At 41.1% G+C, this 23,725-nt stretch overlaps 1 protein-coding gene across 11 annotated transcripts in view; it reads left to right on the top strand.

Moving 5' to 3' along the window:
- The first annotated feature begins 331 nt into the window (after positions 1-331).
- The window catches only part of LOC109857143 (sex determination protein fruitless), a 60,216-nt gene continuing 36,822 nt past the window's right edge, over positions 332-23,725 (top strand). For 3 of the 11 annotated variants that reach the window (XM_020433192.1, XM_020433193.1, XM_020433191.1), the window contains exons 1-4: positions 4,021-5,207; positions 9,096-9,646; positions 10,833-11,012; positions 14,436-14,556. In XM_020433192.1, the coding sequence (XP_020288781.1) occupies positions 5,162-5,207; positions 9,096-9,646; positions 10,833-11,012; positions 14,436-14,556 (898 nt within the window). In that variant the 5' untranslated portion in view covers positions 4,021-5,161. The other 8 variants (XM_020433183.1, XM_020433189.1, XM_020433182.1 and 5 more) reach the window with 8 other exon arrangements.

Genomic DNA, 23,725 nt, shown 5'->3' on the forward strand with positions numbered 1-23,725 from the left:
TCGACTCGACTCGGTGGTGTCGAGAGGGCGACGGAAGACAGAAAGGGTAGAGAGGGAAAATACAGAGCGAGAGGGAGAGGGATCGCGGGAGTGGCGAGGTGGCGTTCGGGGGCGAGCGGCAAAGGGGGTAGGGGGTTTACGAGCGAAGGTAGCGTGGAAGGGAAGGTTGAAGAGCGGCCGAGGGTGTTGGTGGTGGCGGCGGCAGCGGCGGCGGCGGCGGCGGCGGCGGTGGCACTAGTCTTCGGGTGGTGCCGGCAGTGGAGGTAGAACGGAGGGAAGGCGGCGGTGACGGCGACGAACATAAAATCCCTCGCACATGCCTGGTGCATTCATTACGGGGGGATGTGCCCGTGCAGCGTACTTGTCGACCTGCATCCACGGCCACCCTCTCTCTCGTCCTCTCGGTGCCACCCCTGGCTTCAGTCGCGCTCCGCTGCCAACTTGGTGCACACGTCATTCCGTTGGTCCTCCCCGGCGGGTTCGCTCGTACTGTTTGCTCGGCTGCATCGTTGACCGTCCCGTCGTTTGAGATTTACATCGTCGCGCGCGCGCCAGCCACCCTCCCGCGAAACCCGTGTGGTTTGTAATATCGCGCGCGTGCAAAAACACACTTTACGTTACACGACGTTATGTTACGCATCGTCCTTGAATTCGACTGAGATCGCGGAAGTTGTACGTGCGGGAAATGATCGAGACGAGCTGAGAGAAACTCGACGTGCAACGAGAAGAGCGGTATATTGCGCGATCATCAAATACCGAAATTACGAGTGCAAGTTTCTTTTCTCTGTAAAACTGCATATATAATTCACACAAAGTGCGCGAAAATTGAACAAAACTTCGGAGATCTTTACGGCGAGAGCGAAGTGGCCCGCGGCCACTTCCGGAAGAGGAACTTCGTGTCGTCCTAGCGGAAGATCGTCGGTGGAAGATCGTCATCCAGGTGCATCTTCTTCAGCGATAACCAGCGTCCGAGGAAGATCACGACGATTCTACGCGCCGTTCGGAGGCTTCGGGAAGCCGACGGGATTTTACGTTCATGAATTCAAGTAAATCAGGTAAAACGATGCGCCGAAGAACCCGTCAGCGACGTCGATCCGCAAAGATATACGGTACGTCGCTTCGGCGACCGCGATGATCTTTTGCTGTGGCGGGACGGCGTAGCCATCGGCGAAAGATGGTCGCGATCGCCGACGCGCTGTCTGCCGCGACAGATCGGGAAAAGGGCGGGAACGCCGGCGCTAATCCGCGGGGAAGAAATGGGTGGGAGGGGGAGGATTTATCGATCGGCCGATCGACGGCGTTCGCGTTTCGGCCAACAGAATTCTCCCTCTGCGACACAAAATTGTCGTCCTGTCGCTCGCTCGCGCGGACAGAAAAACAAACGACAGGACGACAGCTACGTGCGTCACCACGACGACGCTGCGTCACGTTCGCTGCTTCGCCCGGAAATCGCTCGCTGCAACGAGAAAGTGCGCCGTTGAGTCGCGCTTGTGTCTCGTTTGCTCTTCGTCGTCAGAAGACGTTGCGAACATCCATTCGTACGAGCGAAAAGCGCCGCGCGCCGTGTAAATAAACATAATCGATCGCGAGGGAAAAGGAATCGCCCGAGGAAGGAAATTTGATATACGATAAAATAATTGCGCGTCGCGCTGGAGTAAAGAGAGAGAGAGAGAGAGAGAGAGAGAAGTAACAGGGAATCAGAAATGAAGAAAAAGCGCGGGCGTGAAGTTTGCGTCAGCGGAACGTTGATGGATTGGGCGAGCAAAATTATTGAATATTAATGTCGCAAATCGATATATAGCGCACGCGAAGTGTGCTTATCGGCTCGTTTGAACGCGTCAAAGCGCGGGCACGCTCTTTAGCACGAGGGGAAAAAAATGCCTTTGTGAAGGAGGATTCGAGCGCGCGCTCGGGAGGTCGTCCGGAGGTTGAGTTACGAGAGCTGCGTGGACAGGTGCGGGAGGAACGCTGTTATAAACGAAAAAGGCGGGCGAGGATTCGAATTTCCATACTTTCGCTATTCGTTTCCGCGGCTATTATTGCCGCGGCTTGTACCAGAAACGATACAGCGCGGCGCGTTTCCGATGAAATATACGCTGCACTTGCGAGAGGAACGTGTTTCACAAGACGGTTCTTATCTCGCATTTCCCGTTTCTCATTCGTAATGTACGACAAAGTGTGATATTGCATATTCCACATTTTGTGCGAAAAAAATATCACCCTCTGTTATCGGAAATTCACACAATTTCGTGTAAATTTGCACACGTAACAAATATGTAAATTGACGGGATTTTGTACATTTTCGTTGATAATCGCGCAATATTCGAATTTATTCTTTATGCAAATTATCAGTTTTTTGTGTAAATTTGCACATTTTTTTAATAACATTTTTTATAGCGACGGGTCAACGTTTCGAATATAAATTTTCCACATTCTTCTCGCACATACAAAAAGCAGCATTTTCCGATATTTTATCAAAATAGCATTCAAGCTAGAAAAACAAATTGCAAATAAATTGCGACATTTCGGTCGTCGTGACTGACATCGGTAATTCGCGCGAGTTCGAAAAATCGTGAGAATAACACACAGTTTGGCGATCAGCAGTTCGATCGATTTGTACATAAAAAAAAGTGCGATGTTTCTAATAATAACAACATTCAAAGACGAGAGGTCAGCGAAATGACGAAACAACCTCGCCGTATCATATCTTTCCGCGAAAATGTTAATTGCGATCACGGTAGTTAGTTCTATTTGAACAAGAATAATTAATACCCGCGCTCTTTGACTGCAAAGTACAATATTTGACGATAGCTCCGCGGGGAAATATTGCCATCGATCTCTCGCAATTAATTTCTGCGCGATTATGTCAGCGGTAGTTGCGCGTTTCACGGTGTGTTAATTACAGATGCGGCGGCTCATTAGGAATGCTAACCGACGAATTTCAGCCTCGTATTTCAGCCTTTTTCGCACCTCGCGCCGTGTTCTTTCGTGTATACACGTGGACGTCGAGGTGCTCTCTCTCTCTCTCTGTTTCACTCTTTTTCCCGCCTCTCTCCCTCTTGTCGAGCTTAATTTTTAATCCACCGCATAGCGCGCCGTAGTAAAATAATCCGTCGCTTATTATGCAAATTTAATCGCGCGTTTATCGCAAGGCGCGCTAATCGCGGATAACTTCCCGCTTAACTTCACTATCGCGTGCGAGCGGCAATTGTTCCTTTTCTCTTTTTTTTTCCTTTTTTTTTTATTTCCGCCACAACAAAGAACATCCGCCCTTTGTTTCAACCCGCACGGCGACGGTCTCTCTCTCTTTCTCTCTCTCTCTCGTTCTGTACTTTAATCTTCAACTCGTCGACGACCATTATGTTCTCCGTCGTCGCGCGATCGTCGTCGTCGTAGACGTCGTCGCGGGGAGTGTCTTTTAAGTTCGGGCACCGATTCAAGTCGCGGTTGCCGTTGCCAACCAACGGCAGACAAACATCCATTCAATTCGCCGAAAAGAAGACGCCTCGGCTGACTTTTTTTTTCACGTCTTACGGGGGAAGAGCAAGGGAAACTCCGCGATCGAGCGAAAAAGAACTTGCGGGGCGCGAAAGGGAGTAAAACAATCGGCGACCTTTCCTCGCGATCGAGAACGCTTTTTCGCGCTGAATCCGTGTGACGAATTAACAAGTGACGAGGATGGTCGGAAAATGACTGATAGTAATTTCTGGGTTGTATTAGAAAGGAAAACGAGCACATCTCGCGCGGAGTCGAGTTCGAAGTGGTTCCGGGGGAGAAACTCCCGGGTGAGCTTCTAGTTCTCCGAAGTTGTCGGACTCCCGTCACTTTCACGAGGGCCGTTACTCGCAGCGTCTCAAAGCGTTTCCATTATTCGGAACGCTACTCGGTCTCTCGAGTCATTTGCGGGATGTTTCGAGAGCTCCGCGCTTTCGTGTAACTTGCTCGCGCTTTCTCGCGAGCGTAGTACATGTACACACACACACACACACACACACACACACACACACACACACACACACACACACACACACACACGTCGCGAAGTGGAATTTGGCGCAGCGTCGTTAATGAAAATGTGTGTCGATTTGCGTGTATGTAGCGTTCACGAGAAAAGGGTTGTGCTACACGTTCGAAGAAAATGCGCTTTAAGTGCTCTTCGCCCTACATCGTCGTCCCGCGCGATTGCTCTGCGAATTGCGTCGTCGTCAGGAAGATGCGCGCACGAACTCATAGACGCGTCCTTTTGTCGACGCGGACGTTCTATTCCGGTCGCTTCCTCCGGCCGCGTTATCGCTCGTGTTTGCGTCGCGGACACGAACTTTTAATTCCCGATCGATCCGCTGCGCCCCCGCCGAGGGGGAATCACGGCTGAAAGAGAGGCGCGCGAGAGGCGCGGGAGACTCTTCAGCGTTTACGACGATGAAGACACAAAGAGAAAGAAAAAAAAAAAAAAAAAAGAAAGCCAAGAATCGGGAGAGAGCTTCTATTTTTCTATGTTCCGAAAGCGGACGAAGTATATGTATATTTTTTCACGCCTGTACTTTGCTCAATAGAAAATTCCGACCGAGATCTTTCGATAAATTTTGTTACGACTTTGTTGCGCGATAAATATCAAACTATGACTAGTTTAACTTGAAAGTATTAAAAAAAAAAAAAAAAAAAAAAAAATTGATTAGAGAAATTGATGGTGCGCGCCAAGAAAGACCAAGTTCTCAGCGAGACGCCTACCAATAGATCAAAGAAAATAAACAATATATTTATAGCTACGCAAAACGGGAGTAACATATTGATTACCTACGGTCGGAAAGGTAATAATCGGTTCGAATATAGAGTTAGCTAGGATAGAGTCGGCCTAGAGACTTAGGATTTGCGGGTGCGCGCGCAATAAACCAAAAAACTACGTTTCGCCGTTGATTCATTCGTCGATGGAAGAGATCGCGAAAAGGCGCGAGGGCGCGCCTGCTGCGCGTCGAAGATCTACGCGCTGAAGATCCATCACGTGGTCTCATCCGGAAGATGAGGCCCGCCCACACACAGCCTCGCGTTGCTGCGGCGCATCGATCGCTAAAATGCACTTCGACGTGCTGCGACGACGAGTCGGACACACTTCCGGCCGTCGACAAAAGGCCAAGGTCGCCTAACGGCGCGTGCATTCACGGCAATGCCCCGGCCGCTATCTCTCTCGCCGGCGAATAGGACGCAGACAGGTCTGTTTCCAAAAATAGAAAAGAGAAACGATTGCCTCTTCCAGCGTGACTTTCTCTCTCTGGAAAATAATTGTCTTTTGCACGAGAATGCCGTTTCGAACGAATAATAAATGTGCTTCTTTTTTTTTTTTTTTAGAGAATGTTATTGCACAGGTCACGTATATTCAGAAATTTTATCAGACGTAATTAAGAAAACTAAGAGGAGAAAAGTTTTTTTGTTTCCGAGAAGATTCTCGATGAATGTGTGCCACGTTGCGATTCGCAAGGTTTTTGCTGTTAGCCATCTGCCAATCTGCCAACTCGCGCTGATGCTCAAGATCCAGCGCGAATTGTAACGGTTTCTTAAATATTAACATCGCCTCGGCCGATTGCTTCGTCGGGTCGGTGATTCCGCTTGTAATAAAAAAAAAAAAGCATATGACAGAATACCGATTACATAACTTTGTTATAACTTGCACGTTAATAACGTACCGGAGAAAGAGAAAAGTTTTCTTTTTCTCCGGCCGCGACATCCTCGGACGTGTTTGAATAGACGCGACGTGTAATTAAAGTTTCTTGTAATTGGATTCGTAACTGTAGAAAAAAAAAAAATTCGCTTGTGTGTGAACAAGCGCGCGCTATGGATTCACACAATTGACTCACATGTGTCGAGCGCTTCGTCTTCTTCGAGGAGTTATTAAACGTTAATATCGTTCCGGTCGTATCTCTTGAGCCAAACGGGAGGAGTAAACAAACGGGAGGGAGAAGAGATGCGCACGCAGCTTTCATATTCCACAATTAATGTCTCATTTAAGGGAAAACGAGGAATATTGCGACACGGAAGTAGGAACAATTAGGACATGTCCGTGATTGCGAAATGAATTCCGTTTCTGGCAAAGTTCTGGGATTTCTGAGCGCGGTATTTAGGAAACAGAGTTGTGTGAAATGCACGATCGAGCACTTTTTTTTTTCTTCTCGTCATTTGGCGCGACCGTTTCTCGCCGATTTTATCTCGAAGATTTTCTCGAACGATGTACTGCTACTTTATTAGAAAAAAAAAAATGACGATTATAAAGGCGCGAAAAGACGGAATTTTTTATTTAATTTTTATCGCATTGAGGATTTTTTTAAAAAATATGCGCGCGGATTTATGTTACGTGCTCGCGAATCGGCTTCCGCTAACGAAAGCGGATTAAATGTGTTAATTGTTCAACGCTTGTAAACTCATGTTGGGGAAACACACACCCGGGAATAGAGATTTAACAATTTTCCCCGATACGCCTATTGATTTGGCACGAATAACGCTATTACCGTTCCACAAAGAACGAAGAGAGCTCAAATTAATATCAGAAATTCAGCGATTTGCGCGAAATTACCGTTTATTGCGGTTAAATGAAGCCAAAGGGTTTCCGGACGAGAGTAGTGGCGATTTTCCACACAATGGAATTTCGCGTGGAAAACCACGCAAAGTTCTGCAGAATTTTTCTTTCAACATGTCGGTGGTTCGTTAATGAGGTTGGGTTTTGTTTTGTTTTTATTTTTTACGATAATTGCAGTGAGCATCGAGGTAAAAAAAAGAAACGGAGAGAAAAACGTAAGGTCGAAACGCGCGCGCGCGTGCAATTTTATTTTATTTTTTTTTTTTTTTTGTGCTGCAAAAACGCGTTTTAAACCGAATGGATGAAAACCGCGTGAGAACATCTTTTGCGAAACGGCGTGCTGTGCGTCTCGACGACCAGTATTTACGTTCCGTCTCTTTTCCTCAAAAAGTCTAGCGAATTTTTTTATTTCCCGCACTTTAATCAACGGCGATTTTTTTTTCTTGTCTTCTTTTTCGGCGTTATGTAAAAAAATATATTCTTTTTGTGTTCAAAGTGCACACGTGTATATATATATATATATAATTGAAGAGACATAAAGCAAGATTTGTTTGTGAAAGACTTGAGAACACGCGTTTCGTTTCTCGGATAATTACCAAAAAGAGGGATGAAAAGAAACCGAAACGTATAACAGAGACGCGCGTTCTCCAACTTTTTGCCGCAAGCTTGGCGCTGTAATTAACGTATGCATTAAATTGAATGCCAGACCGCGGCGGGAGAATAAGTAAATTGAGTTACTATATTAAGGAATTGCTATATTCCCGAGGTTCGCGCGCGCGAACTGCTCAAATGTAGAAACCGCCGCATCAACTCTGTTTCTGAATACTGTAATCACTTGATGCGCTTGGGTTTGTATGTGGTTTACTGAAATCAGAGCGCGCACGAGAAAGTGTAATTTTACTGGTGCAGTTTGCGATTAACCGAAAAAAAAAAATTTTACATTTTCGCGGTCCAAATTTGACGAAAACATTGACGCCGTTCACCGGCCCTTTACCGACCCTTTGTTTGTTGATCTGTTATCGTTTGTTGATAACAAAAATAAACCTTTTTTTGCGCAAAAACAAATTTCGATCGACGTTTCAACAAATTTCTGATCGATCAGTACGTGCATCAGCGGGCAAATGCAATTTAATATTGGTCATTAAGATTAATAGCGTTTTAAATTCAAATGTGTTTCTCGAAGAGAGAAGATAGCGCTCGACAAACAAGAGACGAAATAAAAACGAGTACTTACAGTTAAAAAAATGTTCCACATGTGCGAAAGTAGATTTGAAATTTTTCCGTATAAATCCGCGCGACAATTAACGCGCGACAACAATTTCTCACGTTAATTGTTTTCCGGTTTGAGCGCGCTTGAGTATTGATCGGTGTAGCGAGAGCCATGGACAACACATTACGATGTAACGCGCGATGTAACTCGACGAATTGGCGCGTGGTGCGCTATCGCACGGCTGACGTGCGAAGGTTAAAGTCGGCATTGCAGATCGACGCGTGTCGCGCAATAAAATCTCGCGAGAATGACATTAGCGGACTGATAATATTAATTCCGCGTGAATATGTTCCCGTAAACGAGGCCTGGTGAGGTATCGGTTGTGTCGCGCACACGTCGAAGCGTCTCGTACACGAGTACGCGGAGCACGTGGCCGAAAGCGCGTTTGAATTCGGGCGCCCTTCGCGCCATTCCCCGGCAGATGCACGAAGGTCAGTATTTTAAAAATAAGGCCGCAGGCATTGGTAGATTGGTATGGCAGTGGCTGTTAAGGGACGGGTGGCGTTGTAATGGCAAAAAGCTTGCGAGAGGTGAGTAATCCGTAGGTGTGCGTTTGTGGCGAAAATATAATTTGCAGTGCGTGTTTGTGCGGCGCGTTGGCACACGGCGCGGATCATAAGCGACGCGAACGAGGTATCACGCGTAACTGTTAGCGAAGTGGTTAGAAATCGGACATCGGACGAAATCGAGTTTCGCGAAGAAGGCTAGATGAGCACGGCCGACAATGGCGCCCAAGCATCGCGAATATTGACGTTTCCGAAAACATTTATCTCCGAGTATACATCATCGGATCGCGATCGCGTGTGTACGCGCGGACGGGAACACAGACGAGGGGGGCCACATGTTATATTGCGTCGCGATTAGTGAAACGAAAACGTCGCGACGGCGCGTGTCATATCCCATCGCCTAGAAATCCGGGCGCGCGCTAGTTCGATCGGGTGCGCAGGTTAAAAAATGTTGTCTGCACGTATAGTAGCGCCGCCTGAACCCTGTAGGGTTTTACAGTTAGACTGCAATGTGGCACATTTGCAGTAGAGCGTTGGACCTGTACGGAGATAGATCGCGACTTGATCAATCAACAGATATATAGGCAAAACCAGGATAGAGGCGATTGTGCGCAGAGCAAGTTTGTGAGTCAGGCTAGTTTAGGGTTAGGAAAATGGTTAGAGGGAGAAGGGTTATGCCAAACAGTTAGTGGCCTTTGGTAGGAGTACAGCTGATTTTTTGTACACAGTTTGAGGGGACCTAGTTTGGTTGTAGGGTCAGGATTGGAGATAGACAAGATGGACCAGCAGTACTGTCTACGTTGGAACAACCATCCATCCAACCTTACTGATGTTTTGAGCTCACTGCTTGCAAGAGAAGCACTATGCGATGTTACTTTGGCCTGTGTCGGAGACACCTTCAAGGCGCATCAGACTATACTCTCGGCTTGCAGTCCTTATTTCGAGCATATTTTCCTACAAAACACCCATCCTCATCCAATCATATTCCTAAAGGATGTCAATGACGCTGAGATGCAGGCGCTGCTGCATTTCATGTATAAAGGCGAAGTCAATGTCAGTCAGCACTTACTCCCGATGTTCCTCAAAACTGCTGAGGCGCTGCAAATCAGGGGCCTCACTGATAATAACACTGTAAATCACAAGACACAGGAAAAAAGTCCATCACCAGAGCCAGAAATGCAAACTGGAATCAGGGATTCGCCTAATCTCCAATCACAATCTGAGAAAAAGAAGCGTAGACGTTCAGGCAGCTATGATGTTCCTCTTTCTACTCCATCTAATGAAAGATACTTATCCCCTCCCCAGGTATGTGTAAATATTTGTTTTCTTTGGTCTTTTTTTAATCATACTATATACAGTAGGCGACATCTTGCTATCCATTTTTTTTAATTCCTGTATACACAGACACATATATATATGTATGTATATATACCATATGTGACATTTTAAAATGTGTAACATATTTACTGTTATAATATTGTTTTTATCAGAAGAAAACTACTGTACCAAATGTATATATATGATACAGTGAACTTGTTAAGGATATAATAAAAAGATCAAATATAGGGTATTTAAAATGTTAGTTGATACAATGTAAACATAAGTTTAATTTTATCTCACTGGTCTTTTTATGTAACTATATCATATTTATAACAATATATAGACAATATGTTCCCCAGTTTGATACGCATGAACTTTATGAAAGGAATGTATTTATATTTTTTACTATAAACAAAATATAATAAAACAAAATATAAACAATATATATAAACAATTTATAATATATTTACTTAAATATAAGAATTCATAAGATGTTCAAAACACTTTTGTGTGTGTGTGTGTGTGTGAGATTAAATGAATATTAATATTGTTCTTTATTTATATATGGTAGACTGGTGCTACCGGTTAAAATTCTGTTTGATTGTGATGCCATATATCATTATCAATGAATTATACATATGTATGTGATTATTCAGCTTTCCAAATAACTGGTAACCTTCAGAAGTTCAGACTAAAAGCCAATATTTAGTGTATAATTTATGAGACAAATATTATCATAAGATAATTTTGATATTTTTTTGCATATTTTAACTTTACCAAAACATATGTAAAACATGTGTGTATAAATATTGATATATACATACGCATATATATGTATTATTTTATTCAAGCCTAAGTTAATTTTAAGTTTTTTGAGAATATATTTATAAAATCTTCATAATGCTAAATATTTTAACAAGACATATATTTAAATATGAAAATGGCAAATTAAATATAGAATTCATAATTTTATAAATATAATACATAGAATAATTTTTATTTATAAGAAGTTAGAGATATTACACTAAAAAAATGTTCTTTTAAATGTAAAATCAATTTCCTTGACAAGAAATGTTCTGCAAATTCTTGAAACCTATAATTTTGATACTGAAAAATTTAATTCTCAGACAAGATGAAAGAGAGTTTTTTTGTTTGATTATTTTGTTTTTAGACATCCCCTCAGTGCAGTTATAAGTCAAGTCCTCCTATGATTACGAAACCGAATAATGCCATGGGAGCTGAAATGGAAGATGGTGGTCAACCTATATCACCTGCAGCTCAACCGCAACCTGTTCTAAAACAGGAGGTGGATCATCATTTGTCCAACTTTCATGACAATATGCCCCTCTTTGTAAGTAATTCTCTATGTTTCACGCATTTATTGTTCTACTGTATTTTATCAGTTTTTTTTTATGTATCTTGCACCCACATAATAGCACACATATATGTGTTTGTAGTTATTTAACTTTCACGTGAATACACACTTTTAACACAGCAGTATGCTAGACATGCAAGTGAATATTAATTTTATTTGCATTGTGTTTTAGATCGCATGATTTATGTTACATATGTATGATATTGTATAAATCTATTGCACATGTGTATTATTTTTATTTTTATTAGAAAGAGAGAGAGAGAGAGAGAGAGAGAGAGAAAAGAAAATGATTATATGATAAATATTCTTAATTGAGATTTGTATTGATACAATTGAGAAGGAAGTAGAATTCTTATCGATATATTTATCGTGATAACGGGAACGATAAAAAAAGATAAGAATGGAGAGAGTGTTTATGATTCTACTTCCTTATCTAAAATTTATATTTTGTATAAACAAAAAGCCGTTTTAAGTTTTGTTATTTTGCATTTTATCACATTTTACTCACAAACATTTATAATTTATCAAACATATATTTAAAATAAATTTATATGAAAACTAACAGAACACAATGTAAATACACTGTGATGTAATACACATGTGAGATGCTTGAACATTACGTGGTGTAAGATGTTTGTGTAACAGTAGTTTGATATGTTATATATATACATAGAGATATAGTAAACTCTGTCAATAATTTCTGATGTATTTCGTCAACAAACGTCAGAAAGTATTAGTGCAGGCAATAGGTTATTGCAGCATGCACAATTTTGAAACTCCCCTCTTCTTAAAATATTTTTTACTTCACACTTGCATGTTCTCCGAAGACGCTGCGTTTACCTCTTCTCGCTTAGAACCGCTTTTGTGAATGAGGTGCGAATGAAGTGACGTATCATAATATTTCCAATAACGAAGTTTCGTTACTGCTCCCACTACCGACGACGATTACTCATACTCATCGTCTTACAAACTACTCCGACAAAAAAAAAACAGAAACACGGGAAGGAAGGGATTCTCTAATTAAAAGATCACGGAACTGATTTTTCGTGCGCTAAAAGAAAAAGAGAAGAAAAAAGCAAAAAAAAAAACGAAAAAAAAAAAGACCGGTCGAAATATGTTGATATCCTTTCCTTCTCTGTTGACAGACTAATACGGAGTGGGAGGTTCAGAGAGGTGGGAAGAGTGTCGAAACTATGGATGTACAGAACATGACTTCCAATCATCCAGATTCGGCTGTGGTGCAAGTTTGTCGCGAAAGTGCCGTCACGGCCGGAGACCTGACTTCTCTACGCGTTGATATATCGGAGACTGCGTCCGAATTCTGTGCGAATTTGCATAATCCGCTAAATCAATTCGCATCCGTGAACTCGCGCCGTTCGTGTAAAAATAACAATATCGAGGCAATTCAATTTTACGAGACCGAGTGCGATCCGAATGTTAAAGTAGCCGAGAACATGGACGTACATGGGTCGCTGCGAATTAATCAGGAGTCGGGGATATCCGTAATTCAGTCGACCGTGTGCGCGGCGAACTTGCAACGTCTTACTCCGCAGAGCAGAAAAGCCGGTAGATTCAGACTCGGGTGGCTAGACATGTATTCCTGGCTGCAGTACGACGAACGATCGAATCTTATGTTTTGCAAATACTGTAGAAAGTGGAGCGAATCCATACCAGAAATTCGCACTTCGTTCGCGGCGGGAAATGGCAATTTTAGACTCGAGATTGTGAACCACCACGCTAAGTGCAAAGCACACAATCTGTGTGTGGCTAAGGAACGTGAGGCGAAAAAGAGTTACCCCACGAAAACGTCTTAGCTATTTTTCACGGCAATCGAGTTCTTTCTCTCACATTCTTTTTTTTTTTTTTTTTTACATCGTACACGTTTATTCTGTGTGTGTGAATCTATGTGTGATCTATTTTGCGTTTAAACAAATTAAAAAAACAACGGTTTTGCGTTTTCTCTCTCTTGATAAATTAATTTGTAATATTTACCAAATATTATATTTTTATTGTATATCTACTTGCACGAAGCACGTATGATTTTATTGGATTTTATTCTTATCTGTTATTATCTCATTATGTTCGTTATAAATGGTGGCTCAACAGATGTTAGAATTGTTATGTCTATCTGTTTGATCGCATTTTATTGCTGATACTGCGAATTGTATTCGAGATCCGTGTTTCTTATTACATAATTTTATTCAAGTTACTGTTGCACGACAAATATATAAAAGAAATATAATGTACATTATGTATATAAAATAAATATACAATGTATATATGTAATGTACGTTATTTGTTGTTGAAGAAATAATATGATCGTGTTGGTATGTTAATATTTTATTCGCGCGATCGCATGCGCACATGTGTAGTTTACAAAGATGTCTCGGTTTGCTGTGTGGGTACGTGTTCATCTATACGTACACACACACATACTTGTGTACATAAATGCATATAATGCATTGATTGTGTAAAATACATAAAAATATCGACTACCGTTTTTATATTCGGAAACGCACATAGTGTGTACGGAATTTTAATACGGACAACGAAGTATAAAAATTTGTTAAATTATGTTTGCAATAGTAGAAGGTAACAGACACAGGATATTTTTGAAATAAGAACCTGACAAGAGTGATTTGCATTTCTTAAAAAGCTGTTTACGTTGTAACTACACAATGCGTTTTTACATATTTGTTGTTATGTTTGAACGAAGATTTTGTGTAAAATATGAAAAAAAGTAAAGGTATATATAATATATACATATGTATATACGGATATAAATATTTTTTGTGTGATAGATCTTTACTTTGGTTTTATGAAAAAGAAATAAATATTATTTAAAAAACAAATTTTTTAAAATCAAAAATCACTAAATGTCCGATCTCTCATCCAAATTAACCTAAAGCTGGTATTATTCTAATATAAAAAAAGTTTAGTAAAAGTAGTTTTTGATTAAGGATAAAAATAGTGAGACATTGATTTTTTTGTTAAAATAATAATCTTGAATGAAACTATTTAAAACTATTTATGAATTAGTATTCCAAGTTTCTTACATTTCTTACACACGTTTCTTTTAAGTTTTTATTTGAGTTACATAATATTTTACGATGTATGTTCGTGTTATTGTTCGATTACTCGAGAATTTGTTCAAGATTTTATTGGTTGACAAATGTCTTCCGAGTTTAATACGAGACTTAGAAGAGTCGCGCAGATAAGAAGAAAAAAGTTCACAGTGAGAAATAGATTACATATTGCGAGACGCAAATAATTTTCATCTTACAAAAAATCGATTTCTGATTAAATAAAATGTGTGTGTGTGTCAATGGTACATTTATAGATCAATAGTACATCTATAGTCGGCGTGGTTACTTTTATGTGTAACCTTATCGTGTGCAGGCTCATCCTGTCGGACAGATGGGCGAAGAGGGAGGGGCGACGGCTGGAGCTCTTGCTGACGGTATTCAGGCTATGGAATCATCGGACTCTCACCACCCGGAACTACTCGACGGACATGATGGTAAGAGTTGCACACACATATATCAAAAGAAAAACAAAATACAGAGTTTTCCGACCAAAATTTCGTTTAGATTTAACATATTTCTCCTTCGCGCGCGTTTTCGACGCAAAAACCGACTTCGCGATAGATGCGAAGATAATTATCCGGTATTATCTCGTGCATAAAATGATGCGTAATTGAATTTTCCAAAACCACGATATTATTCATGGGATTCAGCAAAGTGTCATCATGCCGTAAAATATCGCGTTTAATTCTCGCAACAAGCTCGTTGGTCTGGTGATGAACGATCGTTATCCGAATGGGACGAGGTGGGAAGGGAGGGAAGAAGAACGGTCCGTTTGTGACACTCGAAACGTGTGGGAAATATGTTACATCTAAGAAATCGAGGGAGATCTTGTGCATGCACATTTGCAATGGATTTTTGAGACACGAGTCGAGTCGTACGTATAGGTGTCGTACGAAAAACAAACATCCCTCTATTTCCAAATCTGGCAAATTTGTGTAGTTTGAGTGTAAATTTGTTTTTTTTTTTTCTAGAAAAGTTTTATCAAACACTTTCTGTACATATATTTATACACATATATGTACATGTATATATGTATATGCGTATATATGCATACATACTGACACGCTCTATATGTGCGTATGTACATATATATATATATACATATACATATATAATTAATTAATGTATATTACATGAACCCTTGGTGTTGTGGTGATGGTATCGTGCATTTGCTATCGTCATTGTGGTAGTTTTTATAATTCACACGTGTTGTGATATTTATATATATGTATATGTGTGTACATATACACATATATATTTATACAGAAAACACATATAACAAAAACTCTCGTTGGTTTGGGACATGGTTGTATATCAGCAAATGGACTGTACTCCTAATCCTCGTTTTTGTTTTTTTTTTTCCTTTTTTTCCTTGTGTCTCCGAGATTGCGATGGTGTGTGGGTTGTGCGTGCGAACTGGCTGAGTTCATCTCGCTGTTTCTCTCACACATGCGCGTGCGCATCCGCGTGCAACACATTTTAACGAACTCCATTTGAGCGAATGCGTGCAAATGTATGTCCCGTGTGTGCGAGATGACGTGTACATACGTGTGTGCCGTATATGTATACATATGTATGTATATTCCATATATATGTGTATATGTATATGTATATATATTGTTGCGCCCGCGCGCTTGTATATAACTACGAGATCAATACGAAACCCTATAAAGGTAGTAGTTTTAAACAAGAGCGCAATATATCGCGGCAATATATATTGCAGCCCCGGGCGCAACAATATTAAATGTAGTCATACACACGGCATATATGCGTACCGATTGCGTGTCCCGTTTCCCGGGCGCAAGACATACGCACATGTGCAATTTCTATGGCGGGACTCTGTGCATGTTTTTTTTTACGCTGGTTTTTTTCTAGTCTCTTTTTTATACATACGTATATATATATATATATATATATATACATATATATATATATATATATATACACCTTTTGCCGTATCACCGTGCCTAAGCGATCTTGATCTTATATTCTCACGTCTCTCTTTGCGCTCTCTATTATGTTCGTTTCGGAATATATATCTTATACAAGTGAACGAGAATAGTAGCAACAAAATGTGCAGTGTTGTTGCGCATCGCGCGTTGCGCAATCCTGTCGGCGGTTGCGTTTAATATAAAGTTGCTGCGGCTGCGGGAAAAATCGCGCGTTACGTAAGATATTTTCCGTACGTAATACACATGTACGCCGTCTGATAATTGTGCGGTATCGAGAGATGAAACTTGACGACGCGCGCGCGTGCGGCTTTTGTTCTTCTACTTGTAACTTCCCCGATTGAACATAACGACTGATTAATATTTCAAAATTTATGCGCGCGGTTTAAATTATTGTTTGTTTTTTTTTAAAAAAGATGAACTGCAAACGATGTTTGGAAGAGCAAAGATATCACGACGTAAAAAAAACGAGTAAGATCCGTCGTGTGAGCATTTAACTGTTTGGTACACGAAGTAATTCAATGTTGCTCTTCGAAAATGTAGACTCGATGAGAGCAGAAGGTCACAGTCTACTGATTTTTATTGTCAATCTAAGGCGCGTTGCAACAGAAATATTTTCAACGTGAATATTTTTTTATCTCGTTCGACACGTCCGAAATATAAGAATAATCGGTTGGCTCGGGACACGCGGCCGAAACGTTCCTGATATTTTGTTTATGTAAGTTCGATCTTATTTACACATCTTTATCTTACACTTTGCCTACTGAATATTTATTTCCACAATATATATTGGACCAACGCGGCTGTTCGGCGAGGAAGGACGGATCCAGAGATTTATAACAATCCCACTCTTTATTAACAAATGTTCACCTTGAAACGCACTCGCAGATTTTTTTTTCTGAGAAAAATATTTCACAATATTGGGAGATCGAGAAGATACTTTTATACGTGTGTCAGACGAATTTATGACAAAAAAAAAAAAAAAAAAAAAAAAACATTCCTAACCAAAGTACCTTCCATCGTTTATTCGCATTAATACATGTCACGCTTATTTATAGTCACTTGACTCTCTAAGTCATCGCGCATCATCGATGCATTAATAATAGTAATAATTCGCGATACCAGGAAAACTCTCGCAGCTCTCGTCAGTTTTTTTTCCTTCTAACGACGATCGCCGAGAAAAACTAAGAAAAATATGTGCGCGACTGGGAGCGCGCTCATCAAATCGATTTTGTTGCTAACACTATTCTCTGTTTATTCTCTCCCTGTGTGTTTGATGTTCATCGGCGCGTCGTCGTTATCGACGTTCACTCTATTGACATATTCTCGAATTACATACATTTCATCATACACACCTACATACATACATGCATATGTAATATAATCAACCGAGATGTTACATGAGCCTTGTGCAACACAATCGCGAAATGCACGCGTCCGATTGGTCCGTGACGACGACAAACTTGATCTGTATATGTACGTGTGATTGCGCGGTGATTACGAGTTGGGGACAAAGTTGATAGTCCGCGCGTTCGCGTTTCTTTCGAAGTTCTGCGAGAGCATATTCATCACGTGAGATGTCACGCTACACAGAGACTCAAGTTTTCCTCATTGAGATTCTCTACGTAGGTAGGAGATTGATTTTCTGTCTGGTTTTGTTTTTTTTTGTATGATTTTTTTGTTTTTTAGTTTCAACGTTTCTTTACTTCTTTGTGTCTCTCTCTTTCTCTTTCTCTCTCTCTCCTGTGTACGTATTGTGAAAGTATGTTTACTCTCTCTCTCTCTGTCTCTCACTCTTTCTCTCTCTCTTGGAACGCGATGATATGACGTATAGTAGAATATTGCATTTTTTCTCATGGTATTGACATTTGCTACATGTGGGTAATTTTTGACGCGAGATATAAAGAATATGCGGGGAGACCGAAGGTCTTAAATGGGATCTGACCAATTTTCTCTTGTGTTTCCGCGCGACGAAACGCCGCGAGATATCTTTTATTTATTTGAATATTTATTTTCCGGGTAGTTTTTTTCTTTCTCCCTCAGTATTTATGGAAACATTTTGTTTCGTCGTTACGTTACTGCGTTTGTTTCTCTTGTGTGCGGGAGCGCACGCTGTTTCTTCCTGTATATTCCGAGCGTTTCGTAAACACGAGGGAAAATCAAGCAATTCCGTTTAAGTACACATCACCCTGTATAAATACAAGTGTGTGGTATTTCGTTATGATATATATATATATATATTTATATATTTTCTTGTTGACTTGGAACGTAATTGAGAGATCTTCTCTTCTCTGCAACTATATTTGAAAGTAGAGTATGACCTTTTCGAAAAAAAAGTATGCAGAATGTTTAATTTAACGTTATCATCCAACTTGGTGTTTTTTTTTTTCACCTCCGATCTCGCGTTTAATACGGTTTCGAGAAATTTTATTGTTTTTTTCAACAAGTTCAGTTGGCAATTAATTTAATTTCAAAAACATCCGGGAAACGTGTCTGTGAAATATATAAAAACGCGACTGTCATTGCGATCGAATTTTGTACAAGCTTTTCAAAGTGTACTTTGAACGCTAAATAATTAAAAGAGCCATTAATAGCCGAGGCTTAATTGATGGTCGTTCGCGTTTTAATGTTTACGTGTAATTCTGAGACGATCAACGCGACGAAAGCGCGTCTACAATTTATTAACGTGGTTATTTTTTCGTCAATTGTCAGTCGTTTTGTATTATAAAGGGAATTTATTAAAAGAATATTCTTAATGAAGATAGGTTGAAACGAGAAAAGAAAACAATAGGATAACGAAAAGAAAAAAGTGATAACGTTAAATCGACCATTCTTTGAAGTATCTTGGGATGACAATAGACAGAGTTGGCACATTAGTTAGAGACCATGATGGTAAAAATTTTACTGAAAACGGGACGATTGTATTCCAGGCACGACAAGGACTTTGAAAAACGAGAAGAGTTTTAATAAAGACGATCACGCTAAATTCGAACACTCGCAGATACTCGGCGCGGAATGCTGCAAGGTCTGCGGCAAGAGCGTGTCGAACCTTAAAAAACACATGAAATCGCACAACCCTGACAAACACACGTGTCACATTTGTCTGATAACGTTGACCAGGTCTGACAATTTGAAAAGGCACATTAAGCTAAAGCACAGTGTGCAAGAAAGCTCGTACAGTAACAGCAATATACAATTGAAGCACTTTTTAGCCAAATCGGACTCGAGATCATTTCACTTGACCTAATAGTAATTTAATGTCAACAACGATATGCGCAATATCTGTGTGTCCGTGCGTTCGTGTGCAAAAATCGTAATTAATTGCCAATTTCTAAATTAATTATTAATCTGACGTCGTATGCATTTTCAAGCGTATATCACATGCATAATACATATACCGCAGGTATAATTTATTATTTATTCCTATAATCGTATAAGATCGTAGATTCGCGATGCGAAATTGCGTTCTCGTAAGGCGAGAGCCGGCGCGGCTCGCGATTTCGCAACCAATTAGCATTAATTTTTGTCACATTAACTTGTCTAATGCGCGAAATAAGAAAACCATGGAAAATCTCGTCGCACCGGTATGACGTGACGTGACGGGTATCTACATCGTAGAGAAAAAAAAGTGCGCCGTATCGCGCGTTTATTTTATTACACACACATATATATATTTAAATTAAATTTTAAATAGAATCTCTATATTTTTATTCTCTTGTGCATCTACTTATTAAGTATTTAAGATGCGAGATCTGTTCCTTTTTGCGTGCCCAAAAGAAAAACCAATGCCCGTAAGATCTCTTCGTAGCAACTGCCGAGTACAAAAAAAAGCGTATACGTGCTCTACCTCTTAATCGTCGTGTGTCGCATGAGTCGCGCGCGTATCTCTCCTTTTTTTGAAATGAGAAAGACGCGACTTCAAATCTCACATAAATCTCCTCGAATCGCTCTCTGAAAGAAGAGATTCGCGGCTTTCCGCAACTACAGAGATGCTTCCAATTCCCAGATCCTCGGCATCGTTTGCGACACAAAAGTATTCTTAAAACAACTATTTTATATAAAGTATATTTTATTACACGTAAATTTATACCTTAGAAATAATACACGTAAGTTCTTTTTGAAAAGATCTAAGTATAAAGTTTGTGTGTTTCACGCGAGAAACGTGTGTATCGCGCACGAACTATTAGCGTGTTGGCTTGTATGGATGTCTTTTTTTTTTTTTTTTTTAAATCAGTATTTTGATCTTACACGCGTGAAGAGTTTCGCATCAATTTGAAATTGTCTATATTGAATCTCGGGGAGAAAGAGACAATGATGAGAGACAGTATTACATTTAGAAGATATATATATGTATATGTATATACACATATATACATATATATACATAATATCATTATATAACATATAATATACAAATATATAATATTATTGTATAAATTATCATATATAATACAATGTACGATAATTTATAAAATCATTAATATTATATTGTAAGATTACAATTAGTATTGATAATTTTTTTCTCAATTATACTTAGAGTCGTGTGTAAAAGTAGATGTACGATTGTCTTTCGACGTTTCGCGGAAATTGGTGCGAAACGACGTTCCTCGTCGATGCGTGAGAGAGTGTGAACTTACGTCGTAATATATATATACACAATACATTTTTATAAATATATAATAATGTAGGTTGTGAAAAATCATGTCGAAGACTGATTTCTTATATGGGTCGCAGAGTGGCTCCAATATATAGTCATGAAACTAGTCTCGCAGGCTGATAGGATTGTAAAGGAAAAAAAATAAAAAATAAAAAAAATACAAAAAAAAACGAGAAAAGACAGGCTTCTCAGGAGAGCTCGTTTGTGGTGCCTTTCGTTTAAGTACAACGAGAAAAATCGCTTATCAGTGACTAAAGATAAATAGTAATTATTATAAGCGACAACAAAACTCACCTTCCTTCCTAACATCCTCCGTTAGGCGGCGCATGGTCACACGTTAGCCCTCGATCGCCCTTTTTTTCCGACGTTTCCGCTCGTCGTGGCTCCGGGCGGGAATGGCACCGAGCCAGTTGTTTTTTTACTTACATTCTTTCTCTATTTGCAGATGTGACACTTTTAGCTCTTCGTGCCATTGAATTCGCGCCAATATCGGTCGTAGATCAGGCGAGCATATCGGTAGTTTTTCGAAGAGAACATGCGGGGACGCGCGCGCGTAAGATCATTAACCGCCCATCCGTTCGACACCCGGTGTTAAAAGCTCGATAATAAAGTCGCGTCGTTTGCGAAACTTCTATTCTCCTCAGATGGCAAACGACTGCCGGTGCCGGCTCTTTCATCCGGGCTCGACAAACACGTGTCGATTTTCGAACGCGAGAATATCACACACAATCCATTGTGTCAGATGTTGCGCCAAAAGATGACGACGGATAATAATGATTCAGCGCGACTATGATCTCTACAAATTTTTAAATATAAATTCGCGCAAAACCGACGCGGCCAACTTTTGCTATCTGCGCAATTCCGCGACAAAGCGACGTCGCGGTTTCCACGAGGGAATGCATGCAATCGCGAGTTTGTTGTTCTCGTTCTCTCTTTCCGTTTGTGTGTTTTTGTGTGTTACGCAACAAGCAAGTGCTTGTCTCGCGTTTCACCGGACATACTCCGACGACGTTTCCGGAATTGTGACCAAAAAAAAAAAAAAAAACAAACAAACAAACAAACAAAATAAAATACGCTCGGAATTCGCAGAGAGAGCGCACGGAATCTGATTGCCTGTTCTGGTGCACGTGCGTTAATTTCGACCAGTGACACGGTCGTCGATTTTCCGAGACGCAATTATTCTTCCGTTCTTCTTTTTGAATTCTCGTCTCGCGACACGCCTTGAAAAATACGAGTGTAGTTGAAACTGGTAAACCTTTTTTTTTTTTTTTTGTTCGAGAACTAGACCCACCGGGTCGATCTCGTTGCCGCAAATGGTGAAAGTTGCAGAAGTCTAAAGTGGCGCACACAGTTCCGACAGACGCGACAAATAATCTATTTTTTTTTTCTTCCTGATGTATACCAGTTGTCAAACTAATTCACGCAACAGCGCGCGACGCGCAAGAAAAATTGTCTCTTGACGAATTATTCAAACCGTCGGCGCGTATTCGCCGAGTGCAGAGCGTGTTCGAGAGGGAGAAAAGGGGGAGAGGGCACACCGAGTGTGTGCTCTCCTCCCCAGACATTTTGTACGCGGAATTTGGAATTGTCGCGCGCGCGCGGGAGTCTCTCGCGGTCTCCGTAACAAGGAGACCTACTTCGGAGCGGCAATTCGAACGCGGTTATTATTAATGGGACGAGCGCGAGTTGGCCGTGACGTGCGCGACGGTTGAAGCCTGCTGCATTATTATCTCTCGACGTCGCGCGGAGAGAACGTCGTTGTCACGAGAAGTAGGATACTTGGCGTCATAACTTTCGGGCCCCGCCGACCTTTAACGGTGGAAAATCGCTCGCCCGACCGTTCGTCTCTCTCGCCGAAGAGGCGGTAAAGCGGATGGATGCATGCATTGCCGTCGCTTGCATTAACGCCATTGCTCGGCAGGGCTCAAATGGAAATTAGCATCACGCCAGACTTTCCCTGCCGCAACACGGTCAAAGGGCTCTCTCTCTCTCTCTCTCTTCTCGCTTCCTCTCTCTCTCTCTCTTCCCCTTTTCCTCCACGCTTGAGCGATAAAAAGCATTTTGCATCTCCCCTGCAGTAACTTAGCCCATCGATCCGTCGTTGCATCTAATTATAAACCCGCCCTTCATTATCTTAATTACTCCAGCGGAGTAACCTACTGGTTGCACTCTCTGTTGGCCTCTCGATTTTATCGATTCTCATCCCGACGTTCTCTCCCGACGCACGTATTTCGCGTATTTTCGTCGACTGCTTCTCTTTTCTCGCGAAAAACACGAAAACCCGTTCGAAAATCCCACGCGGTTCGTAAATTCGCATCGAAAAGAATATTTTTGCACTTTGCACGCGCGGCACGTAACGCCGTTCGTTTCCTCGTCGCGTTTCCTCGTCTTTACTCTTTCTTCTCGCTCGACTCCTGATCCCACTGTCGTCTCTGCAATCATCTTCCGGGGAGTCTCTTTTACTGTCGGTACTTATTTTCCGACGTCGATCGAGTTCCGAACAAAGCGGCTCTGTCAACGAAACGACGTATTATAGTTTTCCTTGCACACTTGTTTCATATTCTCATACACGAATATGAGAGAGAGAGAGTGTGTGTGTGTATGTGTGTGTGTGTGTGTGTGTATGTACGTAAGAGAAAGAGCAAGAGACCGATATTTGTCTGCAAGGAGAGTAATAGGCTCCTGACGGACGTTAAGCTGCTTACTGGCATATCTTCTCGCCTTTATTATTATACGACCGCGTCTTATGGCCGCGACGTGGTGGTAGTTAGAGGATAGAGCAAAAGGAGAGTGTTCTCAATAAGATCACCAAGGAGGAAATGTATATCCCGACCGCGATACCTCGGTCGCAAAGAATCTAGTTTTGCCTTCTTCCTCCTCTTTCTCCTTCTCCTCTTCTTCCTTCTCTTCTTGCGATCGTCGAGTGCGACAAGAGGCTTTCGTCTCTTCGGGCTCGCTTACTTTAAACACGGCGCTTGGCTTAGCCAATGGAGAAGA

The sequence above is a fragment of the Pseudomyrmex gracilis genome, unplaced genomic scaffold (assembly GCF_002006095.1).
Source record: "Pseudomyrmex gracilis isolate BER0280 unplaced genomic scaffold, ASM200609v1 scaffold_147, whole genome shotgun sequence".
NCBI lineage: Eukaryota > Metazoa > Arthropoda > Insecta > Hymenoptera > Formicidae > Pseudomyrmex > Pseudomyrmex gracilis.